The 16,265-nt window shown below is 46.3% G+C and overlaps 1 protein-coding gene across 7 annotated transcripts in view; it reads right to left on the bottom strand.

Annotated features, from left to right (window-relative positions):
• Nucleotides 1-10,104: 10,104 nt before the first annotated feature.
• The window catches only part of SIDT1 (SID1 transmembrane family member 1), a 106,610-nt gene continuing 100,449 nt past the window's right edge, over nt 10,105-16,265 (bottom strand). For all 7 annotated transcript variants that reach the window (XM_008266930.5, XM_051819041.3, XM_051819040.3 and 4 more), the window contains one exon: nt 10,105-15,642. In XM_008266930.5, the coding sequence (XP_008265152.1) occupies nt 15,580-15,642 (63 nt within the window). In that variant the 3' untranslated portion in view covers nt 10,105-15,579. The remainder of the gene's footprint in view (nt 15,643-16,265) is intronic.

Raw genomic sequence — 16,265 nt, 5'->3', positions numbered from 1 at the left:
CTGGGAGGGTTCATGATGGATAGTCAGACGCTTCCTAGAAGACAAGAACAGCTGATGTTTTCGCACTGTTGCCTTATCATTCTCTGAGCCATCTTTGAAGCTCATCTCATAAGAAAAAACTTAGCTAGTTAGTGGCAAACCTTTTCAACTCAGAGCTTGTATGTGGTGATCATTCCACATCCTTATATCTAGATTTGCAGAAACTCTGTCAGTGGAATTTTTGTGGCATGTGTATGTGATCAGATGCTCGGTAAATATGAGCCAACTTGGCTTGAAAATATTGGGTATAATATCAAAACCAGTGTCATTGTGGATGACTGTATAATCTACCACTAGAACATTTCGTGAGACCCAGAGGGTAACCCTTCATTCATAACACAAATTTTTTTAAAAAGATGATATTTAATTTTTTGGCTTAGTTGTGTGTGTGCACACCCATACTAAGTCATAGAGGCTTAAAACTTGATCCATCTAAATATCTTCTCCACTTTTTTGAAATATCTCTGTCGTCCCACCCCTGAAGTCTTAAAATCATTTCTCACCTGTGAGGTCACTGAGGCACTGGACTTGACTACAGTGGTAACCTTTAAGGGGAGCTGGACTGTTGATCTCCCAAGAAGAGAGGGACCAGACAGTGTTGCTAAAGATGCTGCAGTTGTATTACTGTGAAGAAAAGATTTGCTTCCACTTTCAGCAGGCTAGATGTATAGATATAGATATATATTTTCATTTTAGTAAAAACGGTTGAAAAATCTGAGAACATAATTACCTTCACAAATTATTTATGGATACACTGGGTGAGAAGCTTACTATAGGGCAGTGACCAGGAGAAAACCAACTTTAGTGCTTTCAATAGTGTAATATTTGTATCTATTACTATGCCAGCAATGTCTGCTGTGCACCGTGTCCTATTACTGTAAATCACCTGGTTTATAATTCTAATGGAAATTAATTTGTTTTGTAATGGAATCCAGAGCAGATATGTATAATATGATCAGGATTGTCCTCTGCTGTAAATAAGAATAAGTCCTGTTTATTTTGACATCTTTTTACAAATACATTGTATTAGGGTGTGAATATTCCAAACCATGCTCTTGTTTAAAGTTTTGAAATTTTTATTGTTAAATGTAACATTTTAATGGTTGTAATAATTATTTGTATAGATATGAATATAGTATTTTATTTAAGAAAATAAACTTTGCATTTTTGCATTGTGAATTCTGTCTTTTCTGATCATTGCATGTGCCACTTCAAACCTGTGACTTGGATGCTGAAAGTAGTGCCATGACAGGTTTCCAGGAGGTTTGTATTCCTGATCAACCAGCCACCTTCAAATAAATCATAATTATGACCAAAACTTCACCTCTAAACTCGTTATAAAAAGCAATATTAGTATTTTAGAGTTAGAAGAGTGTTGCCTTTGTGAATAGTGGAAGAAATTAGGCCGGTGCCGCTGCTCACTAGGCTAATCCTCCACCTGCGGCGCTGGTACACCGGGTTCTAGTCCCGGTCGGGGCGCCGGATTCTGTCCTGGTTGCCCCTCTTCCAGGCCAGCTCTCTGCTGTGGCCTGGGAGTGCAGTGGAGGATGGCCCAAGTCCTTGGGCCCTGCACCCCATGGTAGACCAGGAGGAAGCACCTGGCTCCTGGCTTCGGATCGGCGCAGCACCAGCCGTAGCGGCCATTTGGGGGGTGAACCAACGGAAGGAAGACCTTTCTCTCCATCTCTCTCTCTCTCACTGTCTAACCTGCCTGTCAAAAAATAAATAAAAAAAGAAAAGAAATTAAAGCAAGACCTTTTTAAAAAACTTATCTGAAAGCCAAAGTGACAGATCTACTTGCTGGTTCACTCCCCAAATGCCTGCAAAGGCCGGGACTACGCCAGGCCTAAATCAGGAGCTAGGAACTTCATCTAGGGTCTCCCACATTGGTGGCAGGGACTCAAGTGCTTGAGCCATCTGTCACTGCTGTCCCTGGCACATTAGCAGGGAGCTGGAGTAGCCAGGATTTGAACCAATAACTCCAGTATGAGCTAGGGATGGCCCAAGTAGCAGTTTAACCCACAGCACCACATTGTCCTCCCTGAAGCACAGAACTTTGAGACAAGAGTTGCACAAGTCTCATTAGAACTACCCATGTCAATTTAGTCAAAACAATGTTTGAGGGTGGAAATAATTACAGAGGGACTTGTACAGTGTAAAATTATGCAAAGTTTAACTGCCTTGTAAGTCAAACAATTATTGTTTAGGGATAGCTTACAGAGATGTGGTAAAAATGATAAATTAGTGATGGGCCTTTGCCACGCACAGTGATTCAGATGCCACATGGGATATCCATATCCAATGTCAGAGTGCCTGGTTCGAGTCCCAGCTCTGCTGCTGATTCCAGCTTCCGGGTAATGCACACTGAGGGCAGCAGGTGATGGCCCAAGTACTTGGCTTCTTGACATCTACATGGGGTTTCCTGGATGGAGTTCCTGGCCCAGTCCCAGATATTGCAGGCATCTGGGGAGTGAACTGGCAGATGAAGACTTTTTCCCACCCCACTCTTGGCAAATTAAAAAAAAATATATATATATATGATATATTAAGGAAATGATAAACCCCATATTTGGGATAATAGATACTCCTTTTTTAAAAAATATTTATTTGAAGAGCAGAGTTACAGAGACAGATCTTTCCATCTGCTGGTTCACTCCCCAAATGGCTGCAACAGCCAGGGCTGGGCCAGGTCAAAGCCAGGTGCCAGGAGCCAGGAGCCAGGAGCTTCTTCCAGGTCTCCCCTATGGATGGCAGAGGTCCACACTCTTGGGCAATCTTCTGCTGCATTTCCCTGGCCATTAGCAGGGAGCTGGATCAGAAGTGGAGCAGCCAGGACTAGAACTGGTGTCCATTTGGGATGCTGGCAATGCAAGTGACAACTTAGCCTGTTATGCCACAACAACACCAGCTCCCGGCTACTGGATTCTTCTTAGGGGAGGACAGAGGGGCTTGTATTAGGGAGGAGTATGTCAACAGTAGTGACTTTAAGTACCTGTTTTTAAAAGGGTTTGAAAATGATTTCAGCTTCCATCTCTAGAAGTTTGAAAAATAGCAAGTCAAACCCAAAGGAAGGCAAAGGACAGATATAATACAGCAGAAATCAATAAAATGAAAAACAAGTAAGTCATAGAGAAAATCAACAAACTAAAAGTTAATCTTGTAAAAGGCTGGAAAAAAAAAAGGATCATCCTGCAGTAAGGCTGATCAGCAAAAAATAAGAGAAACTACAATTACCAGTGTCATCAATGTGATAGGACATCACAAAGCATTATACAGTAATTAAAAACATAAATGATTATTTACAACCTTATGCCAATAATATCAATAAAATGATAAAATTCTTGAAAAATATAATTTACCAAAAAGGACAAAAGAAGAAACAGAAAGTCTTTATAGTCATATTTGTTAATGAAATTGTATTTATGGATATGGAGTTAACTTTTTGGGGTGAAGAAAATGTTCTCAAACTGACCGTGCTGATGGTTGCACAACTCTGAGAATACATTAAAAACTCTTGAATTCTATGCTTCAAGTGGATGAATTCCTGGTGTGGGAATTCTCTTCCAAGAAGTCTATCTATGAAAAACTTCCTGTGAAGAAAACTTCAAGCGCAAGGGTTTCAATGGTAAATTCCTCTCAATATGGAAGGGAGAAATAACACCAATTTATCCAAACTCATGAAATAGACAAAGAGGAAACACTTGCAAACTCATTTTATGAAGTCAGCATAATGTGTGTAATCAAATCTGTTATGACATAATAGTAAAAGGAAATCCTGGCCGGCGCCGTGGCCCACTAGGCTAATCCTCCGCCTTGCGGCGCCGGCACACTGGGTTCTAGTCCCGGTCGGGGCGCCAGATTCTGTCCCGGTTGCCCCTCTTCCAGGCCAGCTCTCTGCTGTGGCCCGGGAAGGCAGTGGAGGATGGCCCAAGTGCTTGGGCCCTGCACCCACATGGGAGACCAGGAGGAAGCACCTGGCTCCTGGCTTCAGATTGGCGCAGCACATCAGCCTCAGCGTGCTGGCAGTGGTGGTCATTTGGGGGGTGAACCAATGGAAAAGGAAGACCTTTATTTCTGTCTCTCTCTCACTGTCTAATTCTACCTGTCAAAAAAAAATTCAACATCCATTTATGGCACAAACTCTAAACACAATAGGAAGAGACAGGATATTCTAAATCTGCTAAAACATATCTAGAAAGAACAAAAACCAAGATAACTTCCAGCTGATATTGTACTTTTTAAGATATATATATATATATATATATATATAATTTGACAGGCAGAGTTAGATAGTGAGAGAGAGAGACAGAAAGAAAGGTCTTCCTTCCGATGGTTCCCCCCCCCCCCCAAAATGGGTGCTACGGCCATCCAAAGCCAGGAGCCAGATGCTTCTTCCTGGTCCCCCATGCAGGTGCAGGGCCATCTTCCACTGCCTTCCTGGGCCACAACAGAGAGCTGGACTGGAAGAGGAGCAACAGGGACAGAACCCAGTGCCTATATGGGATGCTAGAGCTGCAGGCGGAGGATTAATCAAGTGAGCCACAGCACCGGCCCCCTAAAAAAATATTTTAGAAGTAGAAGTGAAAACCTGATTTTTTTCTTAAAATTTTATTTATTTATTTGAGGCAGAGTTACAGAGAGAGGAAGAGACAGAAAGTATTCCATCTGCTGGTTCACTCCCCAAATGGCTGCAATGGCCGGAGCTGAGCTGATCCTGAGCTGAGCCAGGAGCCAGGAGCGTCTTCCAGGCCTCTCACTTGGGTGCAGGGACCCCAAGCACTTGGGTTGTCTTCCACCGTTTTCCCAGGTCATTAGCAGAGAGCTGGATAGAAAGAGGAACAGCCGGGACACAAACCCGCATCCATACGGGGTGCTGGTGCCGCAGGCAGAGGCTTAGCCTAGTATACTACAGCACTGGCTCTGCTAATATTGTACTTAAGGATATCCCCCCTCTAGCTGGGAAGAAGACAAGGAAGATCATTATCACAGTCTATTTAACATATTATTGGCATCCTCCACCAGTGCTTTGTCAAGGAAAAAGCTACCCACAGAAAACTGTAACACCTTGGGAGAAATTAGGGGAGACATAAAAGATGCAAGAGTCATGCAACGTCATCAAGATGTTAATTCCCTTCAAATTATTTATACGTCAATAAAATTTCTGTGGGCTGGGTGGGGGGGTTGGAAGCAAAAACTAATTTAAAATTGTATATGATATTTAACATAATAACTACATAAGCTTAAAGGTTTGAGAATAGCCTACACTGTCTTGAAAAACCAAAATGGATGACTTAAACTATCAGATAAGAATGAAGTTCCTGGTTCCTCGCTTCAGTCTGGCCCAGCCGTGGTCCTTGGTGCCATTTGGGGAGTGAACCAGTAGATGGAAGGTTTCTCTCTGTCTCTCCCTCTCTCTCTCTGTAACTCTGCCTTTAAAATATATGTATATGTGTGTTAATACATAAAGAAGAAAACAGGAAACATCTGACCATAGCCATAAAATAAAAACTTGTTAAATTGAATTTCATTAAAATTAAGAATTTCTCTTCATCAAGTCACAAACTGTCAAGGATTGTGTGTGTGTGTATGTGTGTGTGTGTGTGTGTATATATATATATATATATATATATATATATATATATATGAGACTCATAAGCCAGTTTTTAAAACTGGCAAAGAGGCCGGCGCCGCAGCTCACTAGGCTAATCCTCTGCCTTGCGGCGCCGGCACACCGGGTTCTAGTCCCGGTCGGGGCGCCGGATTCTGTCCTGGTTGCCCCTCTTCCAGGCCAGCTCTCTGCTGTGGCCAGGGAGTGCAGTGGAGGATGGCCCAAGTGCTTGGGCCCTGCACCCCATGGGAGACCAGGAGAAGCACCTGGCTCCTGCCTTCGGATCAGCGCGGTGCGCCGGCTACGGCGGCCATTGGAGGGTGAACCAACGGCAAAAGGAAGACCTTTCTCTCTGTCTCTCTCTCTCACTGTCCACTCTGCCTGTCAAAAAAATAAATAAAACTGGCAAAGAACTTAAATAAATCTTTCCCACAAATGACCAAGAAGTCTAGAAAATGGTGCTCAATATCATTAGTCATCAGAGAATTGCAAAATAAATGTGAAGTGTAAATTGGTGCAACTCCTTTCGGAACCTGTTGATACACACCCAATAGCTCAGAGATTCTATTGTGCACTGAGTATATGCAGCTTGGGAAAAAGTTCAAGAATGTTTGTAGAAGTTTCCTTTACAGTATCCAAAAACTAGAAACAATTCAAACACCCATCAATAGGAGAATGTATAAATAAAATGTTCAATAAGTATGCTTACATTTCAAAAATTTTTTTTCATTTTTAAGCTCCATTTTTCTATGAACATTTTGGAGTTCCCTTGTGAAGGACTGATGAGGTTTTATCAGAAATTGCTTTCATACAGTTGCAAAGCTTATTTATTTATTTATTTGACAGGCAGAGTTAGACAGTGAGAGAAGGAGACTGAGAGAAAGGTCTTCCTTTTCCGTTGGTTCATCCCCCAAATGGCCACTATGGCCGGTGCGCTGTGCCGATCTGAAGCCAGGAGCCAGGTGCTTCCTCCTGGTCTCCCATGTGGGTGCAGGGCCCAAGCACTTGGGCCATCCTCCACTGCCTTCCCGGGCCACAGCAGAGAGCTGGACTGGAAGAGGAGCAACCGGGACAGAATCTGGCGCCCCAATTGTTACTAGAACCAGAGGTGCTGGTGCCGCAGGCAGAGAATTAGCCAAGTGAGCCACAGCGCCGGCCTTATTTTATGTAAAGTAACTATTTTCTATGACCCCCTTCATTCCTATCTTCCCTACACATGAGACAGAAATGCTAGCTTCCAGTAGAACTGATTTAGCTGGTCAATGTCAATGGCAACGGTGCCTTTGGCCACTGCTTCTTCCTGTGAGGAGTCAAGATGCTGCCTCTGGGCTGCTTCCTAAATAGGCTCAGATGTCAGGTTGGCCAACTATCAGCATGGGATGCTTGATTTTTCACATGATCAGATAGGCTGTAGATTTTAGGGGAGATGGGAAGATGCAGCTGCCACTGTTTGTGCTGTGCAGATCTGGTTGCCTGAGGTGCTTTCTTACATTGCTTAATCACATTCAGATCCGAAGTTAGGGACAGGCCGCAGCCAGACTGTACTTGTGGAGAACTTGATAGCTTCAGGGAAGTTTTATGGGAATTTATGATTTAATTAGACTAATCCCATTTTTGTGGAGTGGGGGTGCAAATTCACATTACATAAATATACATATATATATATATATATATGCCCAACCCAGCTTGATACAGGAGAAGAAAATCATTTAGCATGTTAGTGGTCCAAACCAAGTCATACTGCTTTTCTAATCTTATTTCTGGGAAAACGTAAAACATTTATCACCACTGTCTTTGTACCCTGGATGGAGAGATACGATTTCCCAGTGCAAGGCAGCCAGTCCTTCCTAAATTTGGCTGCGAGAAATGACTCCTTTCTATGACAAGAGGCCTGCACCCAGCAGCCAAGAACAAAGATGATTTCACCACTGATGGGAGTTGCAGATTCCGCCTCATCTGTTGGGCTGGCCCCAATCAGCTTGGGGAGACTTTTTGACTCCTGACAACTTTTTGAGACTCTCTTACATCCCTGTGCTTTCTTTCCATTTTTAATTTTGTTTTTGAGCCAGCAGGCTCCAAGTAGTAACCCAACACTTTATGGTATGTATATTTTAATTTAAAAGGAACCTTGGGGACCACAGCCCTTTGCCAAGTGCAATCACTGAATTTATAAAAAGGACTTTGGTTCCTAACAGTCCTCGTATGAAGCCAGCTGTTCCAGCTCAGACAGCCAGCAATGATTCAGAACTGTAGTTTTATTGGTTGACACAGAAGGTTTCACTGTTACTGCGGGTTAGTTACAGGCACATATCTTCTGAAATTTGCAAAAACCTTCTCTTTTTGGTAACACTTTCAACAATTCCACGCAGTGTGTTTTGCCTCATTAGTTCCATGCACAGATAAAAATTCAATCTTCATTGGGAGCACAATGTGTCTTCCCTTTCTCTGGTCTCGTTACCCAGACTACTCCTTTTGTACCTGCTAGTCCAGGTTTCTGCTCCAGATGCCTCACCTAGAAAACAGCCACTTCTGTCAGTTTCACTTTCCCATCTGCTACAGGGGGATAGCAGTCCTGGTCCTGACTTTGGAGAGGCGAGTCGGGATTGGACACAGTAAAGTACGTAACCCCCCGGCAGAGTGCCTGCTGATGAACATTTGCTGTTTTGCTGATCGGTTCAGCCAATTTAGTGCCCTAACCTTGGAGGTGGGAGTTGAGGAAGATCCCACTACAAGAGCAGACAGGACCTCGACCACGCTGGCCCTTGGCAGAGGGAGCTGTCGTTGCTGAAGGTCCCAAGCTTTAGGGAGAGGATTCCTGTTTCTTCAAGAGTGGATTAAAGGGACCCTCACTCCGACCACCTGGATCTCTGCTCTCTGCTGGGATGAAAACTAGGCCTTTCATTTTTCTCGTGAGAACTGGAGGCTGCCGGTTCAAAGCATATCTGTTATTTCTGTGCCTGTCTCCTTTTATCTGTGAGGACGGTTACGTTTCTCCTCTGGTATGACAGGCCAGGCCGGCTAACACAATGGAAGCTTCCCCCTGCGTGGAAATAATGGTATTTTCAAACACTGCCTGCAGTTGTCGTCAATGCCAGCCCAGTGGACCCCAAGGGGCTCTTTCTTTTTGCTTTCGGTCTGCCTGAAAATGAACAAAATCAAACCCATAAATCCGCATCAAAGCTTGTCCCTCCTCCTTTGGTCTAGTTCCCTTTTCCCAGTGCATTTTATAGTTCGCACTAAAATGACATTTTGTAGGCTCTATCCATCATTTGTGCCACCAGCACTACTGCCCAGGACTTTTCATGAGGTTAAGCGACGTTCTTTTCCCTTCCAGTTTGCCCCTTGCTTTTAAAAAGCTATTTTATTTTTCTGGCCGGCGCCGTGGCTCAATAGGCTAATCCTCCACTTGCGGCGCCGGCACACCGGGTTCTAGTCCCGGTTAGGGCGCCGGATTCTGTCCCGGTTGCCCCTCTTCCAGGCCAGCTCTCTGCTATGGCCAGGGAGTGCAGTGGAGGATGGCCCAGGTGCTTGGGCCCTGCACCCCATGGGAGACCAGGAAAAGCACCTGGATCCTGGCTCCTGCCATCGGATCAGCGCGGTGCGCCGGCTGCAGCGGCGGCCATTGGAGGGTGAACCAACGGCAAAGGAAGACCTTTCTCTCTCTGTCTCTCTCTCTGTCCACTCTGCCTGTCAAAAATAAAAAAAAAAAAAAAAAAAAAAAAAAAAAAGCTATTTTATTTTTCTGAGATTTCATTATTGTTTACAGCCCTTATCTCTACTATTGAGGTACAATGCTTTATTCTTACTAAAAAAACAAAAAACAAAAAACAAAAAACAAAAAAAAAAACAACTTAATTGAGAGACAAACATACACACATGGTGGGAGAGAGACAGAGGACAGAGTATTCACCCATTCGTTTACTCCCCACCCTCCAAATTCTCCCCACAGACAGGGCTGGGTGATGTCAAAGCCAGGAGCCAGGGACTCAATCCGGTCTCTCACATGCGGAGTCAGAGACAGACCACATAAGCCACGTGTGCTGCCTCCCAGGGTTGCACTAAGCAGGAAGTTGGAATGGGAAGCAAAGCCAGAACTCAAACCTAGGTACTTCGATATGGGATATGGCATCCCAAGTGGTGTTTTACCCAAACCCTTAACTTATGTAACTCAAAGAAGCAGTTATCTTTCCCTCCACGTACCAATCCCAGATCATTTGTCCTCTTGTTCAAAATCCCTTTCCTATCTATAACTTTTAGCAGTGGTTCCCTTCCCCTCCCTTAGACTTTCAGAAAAAAATACTACTGCTTGAACCTGACCCTCAACTAAGTTTCCATTCAGTCTTCCTGTCGTTCATTTATTATTCTTGCCTCATATCAGCTTCCCTTTTCACTGCTCCATCCATATGCTTATTACATTGTTGTGATACTTGATCATTAACTAGAAACTCTCAGACACATTGAGGGTAATTTTTTTTTTTTATTTGACAGGTAGAGTCATAGGCAGTGAGAGAGAGAGACAGAGAGAAAGGTCTCCCTTCCGTTGGTTTACTCCCCAAATGGCTGCCACGGCCGGTGCTGTACCGATCCGAAGCCAGGAGCCAGGTGCTTCCTTCTGGTCTCACATGCAGGTGCAGGGCCCAAGCACTTGGGGCATATTCCACTGCCTTCCCGGGCCACAGCAGAGAGCTGGACCGGAAGAGGAACAATCAGGACTAGAACCCAACACCCATATGGGAGGCCGGCACCGCAGGCAGAGGATTAACCAAGTGAGCCACGGCACTGGCCCCTGAGGGTAATCTCAAAAAAATCTGTTTCTTCTGAGTCACCCACTCCTGAGAACTAGCACCCTCTTCTCTGGCCAGATCTCAGGCAGGGTCCCACTAATTACTTCACTGCCCTGTTTAGTTTAGTAATAGAACAGGGACACACACGTGGAGCAAGGCTGCCCCTCCCAGAAGAGTCTCTTATTGGAGAACTACAGGGCCAAGTGTTCTTTCTGGGAATTTGGCTGTAGGGGAGACGCTCTGTTGTATTAGCAATTAGGGCTTTATCTCTAGGGGTGGATATTGCTGATAATTATTTGGATTTTATTTTTTCTGCTCTGCACCTAATGATAAGATTCTTATTAGGCTATTTTCTTCTGATAGCTCTTGACCTGCTTATAATGAACAGATTATTGGTTCATGTCCATCTTGCCGATTGCACAGTAGACCACACGATGGAATAGACTGTGTGTTTTGTCCATGGCTGTGTCCCAGTTCCTTACAGTATCTGGCCCAAATATTTCTTGAGTATTGCCTGGCCCTGTATTTCTGGTTCTATGTAAGTGAACAGAAAATTGTGAGGAAAGACAGAATAAAGGGAAAATGCACCTCTCAATGAAGCCAAATATTTCACAAGGTGTCCCACATTGAGATGGGAGCAGAGTAAAACTCGGGCCACAGCTTGTCTTCTTCTTGAAAGGGACCTTCCTGGTACCTGGTGATTTATAGAAGGCTCAAGATAAGCAATGAAAGAAAAATCATGAAATGCAAATCAACCTCCTGTGATGGCCGTGTTTCAGCACCCCAAGAGAGCTTTGAATTCTTTTGGATAACCTTCTGTTCAAGGGACTTAGAGTTATAATTCACACACACACACACACACACACACACAGAGTCAAGATTTAGAATAAATATAAAGCCGGGGCCCCAGAGCTAGCCATGTTGGGACTGTGTGTTGGATTTTCCTCGCCTTGACTTGAAAATCTTTCACTGTTTAAACTTGTTGTTTTCTAAATCATGATGATAATGCTGGAACAAGAGACAGGACATCCAGACTTTATTTAGCACTGGGCTGAAATGTAATATGACTTCAAGGCTATTCTACATTAAAGTACAGCGGTCAGCTGCTGTCCATCTCCAGGGGAATGGATAAGCCTTCCATGACAGGGACTACCTTGCAGCCAAAACAATGGAAGACAGTGCCAAGGAACTTTCAAAGATGTAAGGGCCATGGGAAAATGACGGAATTTCCTAACCCAGAGATACTTAGGAAGAGGGCGGAGGTGCATTTCTCTAAGACTGGGGGAGCGAGGGGTAATTCTACGTGAATGGTAGTGTCGCTTGGTCATCTTTGAGCTACGTTAAGAGCAGCAGCGCCAGGCTTCAGGAAAACCATACAGTGTAATTTTCCCCAAGGGGGCCGTTGAGCTGGAGTCGGAGCTAAAACTCAAATTACCGTGGCGTTCTAGAAACGCGGTGAGAGAAGCTGGTCTGTGGTTCTCAAGCTTGGCTGAAGTTGCGTCTGGGGGCACTTAACCTGTTGACAATGGTGCCTTCAAACCGGGGAACATGAAAACGTGACGGCATAGTTATCTTGTCTCCTCTAAGCAGTGTCAAAAAAAAAAAAAAAAAAAAAAAGCAAAGGAAAGAAAAACCCACCACTACCATACACTGGGCAGAATCCGGGTAAAAGCAGGCAAAGCTTAGTTCTTCACTGCTTCTGGCAAATAGTACCTTTACTCCTAGTGCTTTTCATCCATCAGTTCCACCAGGGGGCGTCAGAGTCGCCGTGAGTCTTTTCAACCCCTGAGTGGCTCACTGCGGGGACCTGTTTCGCCACCTGCAAGCTGAAGCTGCCTCGTTCTACAGGCTCAACTTCCAGGCTTGCCCTGCAGAACATCGAGGAGGGAGGAGAGTGGGAGGTCAGGGAACCACCTGCACACGGCACTCCCTGAACCTCGGTTACGGGAGCCACTGGACAAGAGAAATCTAGGTTTTTCTTGTGTTTGAGGTGCCTGGGGTAGAGACAGCAGCAACGAGGAGTGACACGCACCGCCAGACTTTCCACTCGGCCTGGCTTGGGCGGTGTTTTTTCTTCTGGGTTGGAACAACTGGATTCAGGGTCAGAGGCAGTGAATTGTGAAGGTGAAGAGCCAGAAGCTGGGGACAGGAGATCTGACAGCTCGGGCAGGGCAGCGGAAGCGAGCGGAAGCGAGGCGGTGGTTTCCCAAGCCCTCTGGGCCCTCCTGGAACTGAGACGGGGAGCTAGCACGGCCGATTTTAATGGAGACTCAGTGGAGGACAGGGATCCCCGCCTGGCCTCAGATCTGCTGTTGCTCTGCCGCCGGTGGGGTTCTGCCGGTGGGCATGGGCGTGGAGGAGCTGCGCTGCTGACGCTGCGGCCGCTGCCTGACCGGTCTCTGCCTTGGACGGCCTCCCGTGAGGTCATGGAGGTGTGCTAGCCGGGGAGCCGAGCGTTTTGGGGACTCACCCAAGGTCACACAGCAGAACTGATTTAAAGTCTGACTCCAGAATCCTTCTCAGACTCTGCTCTTCCTTCTATTGAGAATATTTCTTTTTTTCCTCCCTTCTCTCAAGGTTTAGACAGACAGGCTGTCACCCAGAGTGAGAAACATTTGGATATTACTAGATTTCCCAACATATGCCCTCTGGGACCCAGAGCATTCTCTTGGGTGCTGGGAGCCACAGAGGCAGCAGCTGCCCCCGTTTGCCCAATGCTGGCCAGGTGACCGCCCACAGTCACGGAAAGTCCCTTCCCCAGACAGATTCTGGTTTCCCACTGGCTTCTCCTGCTGCTAAAATAAAACCAGGCTAATCCCTCAAGCATCCAGCACCAACAGGTGCGGTGGCCTCCCAGCATCTGTCTGGGAGGTGTGGGGAGGTCATTTTGTGTGTGCACAGTCTTGACCTCTGGCTGCCACATCTCTGGGCTGCTCAACTGCTCTCATTACTTCTGGGCTTGCTCTGCCAACAGCCTCTTTGCAGTCACTGGTTCTCTCCAGCTACCCTCCAGCTAAACTGGCTGTCTCTTCAACGGCAACGCGAGCAAACAGCACAGGCCTTGTACCACCCCAGGACGGCGGCAGCCCCTGAGCTCTTGTTGAAAGCTTTTGTCGCGCCCTTTATCCCACGGATGCAGCCAAAGGACTTTCTATGTCCCCCAAGCACAGTGAGGGTGCTCCCGAGAGAATTCGCCACAGGTACACGTAGGATATTTATCCTGAGAGCAGGCTTGGTCTGAGCGTATTGTCCTGCACAATGTGTGACTTTGTAGCACAGGACTCAGTCTCAGAGTGCAGTCAAGATTACAGCAGTGCGACCCCTCCCTTTCTGCAGGGGCTCCTGAATCCCCCCTCCCCCTCCGCCGCTGACATCCCCCCAACAAGCTCCCAGACAGGTAATCATCGTCATGTGTGTCCACTTTGGGCCCCAGGGCTACTGCAACGGACTTCGTCTTTCACATTTCTTTGGTGGGTCTTCTGAATTGGAAACCATCAGAGCCTTAAAGGGAAAGAACTGGGCCCGATCAGCCAGAAACAGGTTTGAAAACTGTTTTAGAAGTTAGATTGATACAACCACTGAAATGGTGGCCTTCATCCAGACAGAAGCCAGAGATTTCTTAAGGAAAAAATAACAGAAGACCAATGACAAATTTGAGGTCATTTTAGAAAAAAAAAATCACAAACTATTTCAGGGAAAGCAACTTTGTGTGTTTAAAAATCTGGAAACACTTGCTCTTTGAATTTGCACAAAGTGTTTCTGAACATTAGACAAGTGTTTTAAAGAAAGGACAATGATTTTTTTTTTAAAAAGAATGCCTGATCCCTTTCTGTGACAAATGATCACGAAACAAGAGGTGAGAGGGGACTTCAGTCTCGCCAGCAAACAAACGTGTGTGCACGCTTGTGTGCGTGTTTCCGGATTACGTCATGCTCCAGGCAGCAGGACAGCTTGGTCAAAATGGGACTTCTCGGAGGAGGAGCCGCCAGACAGTGTGCAAACAGAGATGGCCGCTGGGCTTCTCAACACCTCACTGCAGGAATGAGCCAGGCTCAATCAGTGGACGATATCACATTCGCTGTACCCTGGACAACGAGAGAGGAAGAGGAAGATGTGCTCATCCTGATAGTTCCTTCTGAGGACTCCAGGGAGAAAGTCTGGAACCCTGATCTACATGATGTGACAGGCACGGGGCTCAGTCACGAAGTCCCCGACGAGAGCCCCTTGTCAGAACACTCATTCCCTCCACAAAGGTGACGTAGGCGCAGGATTGTGGTGCGCAAATGGGAGAGCCAAGTAAGCACCGTGCCCTTGGCTGATTTGCATGAGCAGTCCCAGTCCCTCGGGTGAGGTCTGCCCGCTTGATGTCCATGTTTCCAGTCGCTTAGCACTGCCGGCCACGCCCCATCTGTCTTGAAACTGATGGAAGTCTGTGGAGCAACAGGGCCTTTTCAAGAGCGAGGGCTCAACACGCAGCAACGTAGCAAAGACACTAGGGAATAGGGCCGCTCTCCCTATTCTGGAGACAGTGACAGTCACCTGTTCAAAGGTGTATGTGTCCCAGAGTCCAACCTCAAGTCTCCTAATGGCAGTAGGAACCTGGAGGAAACACTGGACATTCCTCCAGAAGTGGTAACCAGCTGGTACCCCCAGAACATCTATCCTACTTGGGTCCACCTCTCCACTCCACGCGGGCAATCCCATCCTCTGAGGACCTTAGAGAAGTGAGCTGGTGCTTTGGGAAGCCCGGAGCAGCAGGTGTCAGGGAGGTGGGAGATCCAAGGAGCTGGCCTGACACGGCGGCAGCTGGCAGGAGAGGAGCAGCAGCAGTCTGCCATTGCCAGCGAGTCTCAGGGGAGGGCGCGAAGGCCTCTCAGATCCAGTTCTGACCATGTCTGACTCACGGAGTAGCAGACAGAAGGGGACAGGTGTTTCTCGGTGCCTCTGTTCCCAGCTGTGGCTTCCCTTCTGCCCGCCTTCCTGAGGTTTCGTGCCCCCAGCCACCTCCCTCCCGGGGGAACACAGGCAGAGTTGCCTCTCCGGAGGCTGAGTGGAGCGCTGGCAGTGGTGGCTTTGCTGCAGTCACTGTCGTTTGCATGAAACAGCACCAGGGTGGACTGCTCCTCTCTCCCTCTCCATGCAGGAGGCTCAGAAGACAGGGATCTTGTCCCTTCGCACCACATCCAGGTCATCATCCAGGGTTAACAGAACCTGAAACAAGAGAGACAGAAACGCACGACTTCCCAGTCGCAGCCCCGCCAAGTCCCTGCTTGCTGACCCCCACAGACTGAAAAACTGTATGATCCCTTACTCAGTCTCCTATCTTCTACAGCCTTCTTCAATACCTTGCTGTTAACCACTTATAGAAATATAGGTCATTTAGCAATTACACACTTAGGAAGGGTTTTAATGTACTATTCCAGATGAAGGAGATACAGCTTGGAACAAGAGACAAAAATCTCCCCCTTCATAGAGCCTGCATAAAAGAGAGGGTTTTAGACACGAAAAAAGCCCATGAATAAACTACAGTATATTAGATGGTAGTATATGCCAAGGACTGAAATTAAACTAGGGAGAAAACATAGGAAATATGGGGTGGGAGAGGCAACCATTTTGGCAAGATGGCTCGGACAGTCATTATTAGAAGGTAACACTGAGGACATGAGGTTTTGTGGCACAGTCTATTTCCATACAGAAATGACCCTTCTCCTCCATTCCTAGCTCTTATTTCCATTCTCTCCTCATGGACCCCTTGGCCTCTCTCTCTCTCTCTCTCTCTCTCTTTATTTGTATATTTTAAAGGATGTCATCCTTTATTAGAGGTTTTATGGGGA

This window comes from Oryctolagus cuniculus, chromosome 4 (assembly GCF_051225735.1).
Source record: "Oryctolagus cuniculus isolate XC-2025 breed Fujian yellow rabbit chromosome 4, ASM5122573v1, whole genome shotgun sequence".
Taxonomy (NCBI): Eukaryota; Metazoa; Chordata; class Mammalia; order Lagomorpha; family Leporidae; genus Oryctolagus; species Oryctolagus cuniculus.
This window is presented reverse-complemented; position numbering and strand designations above follow the sequence as displayed.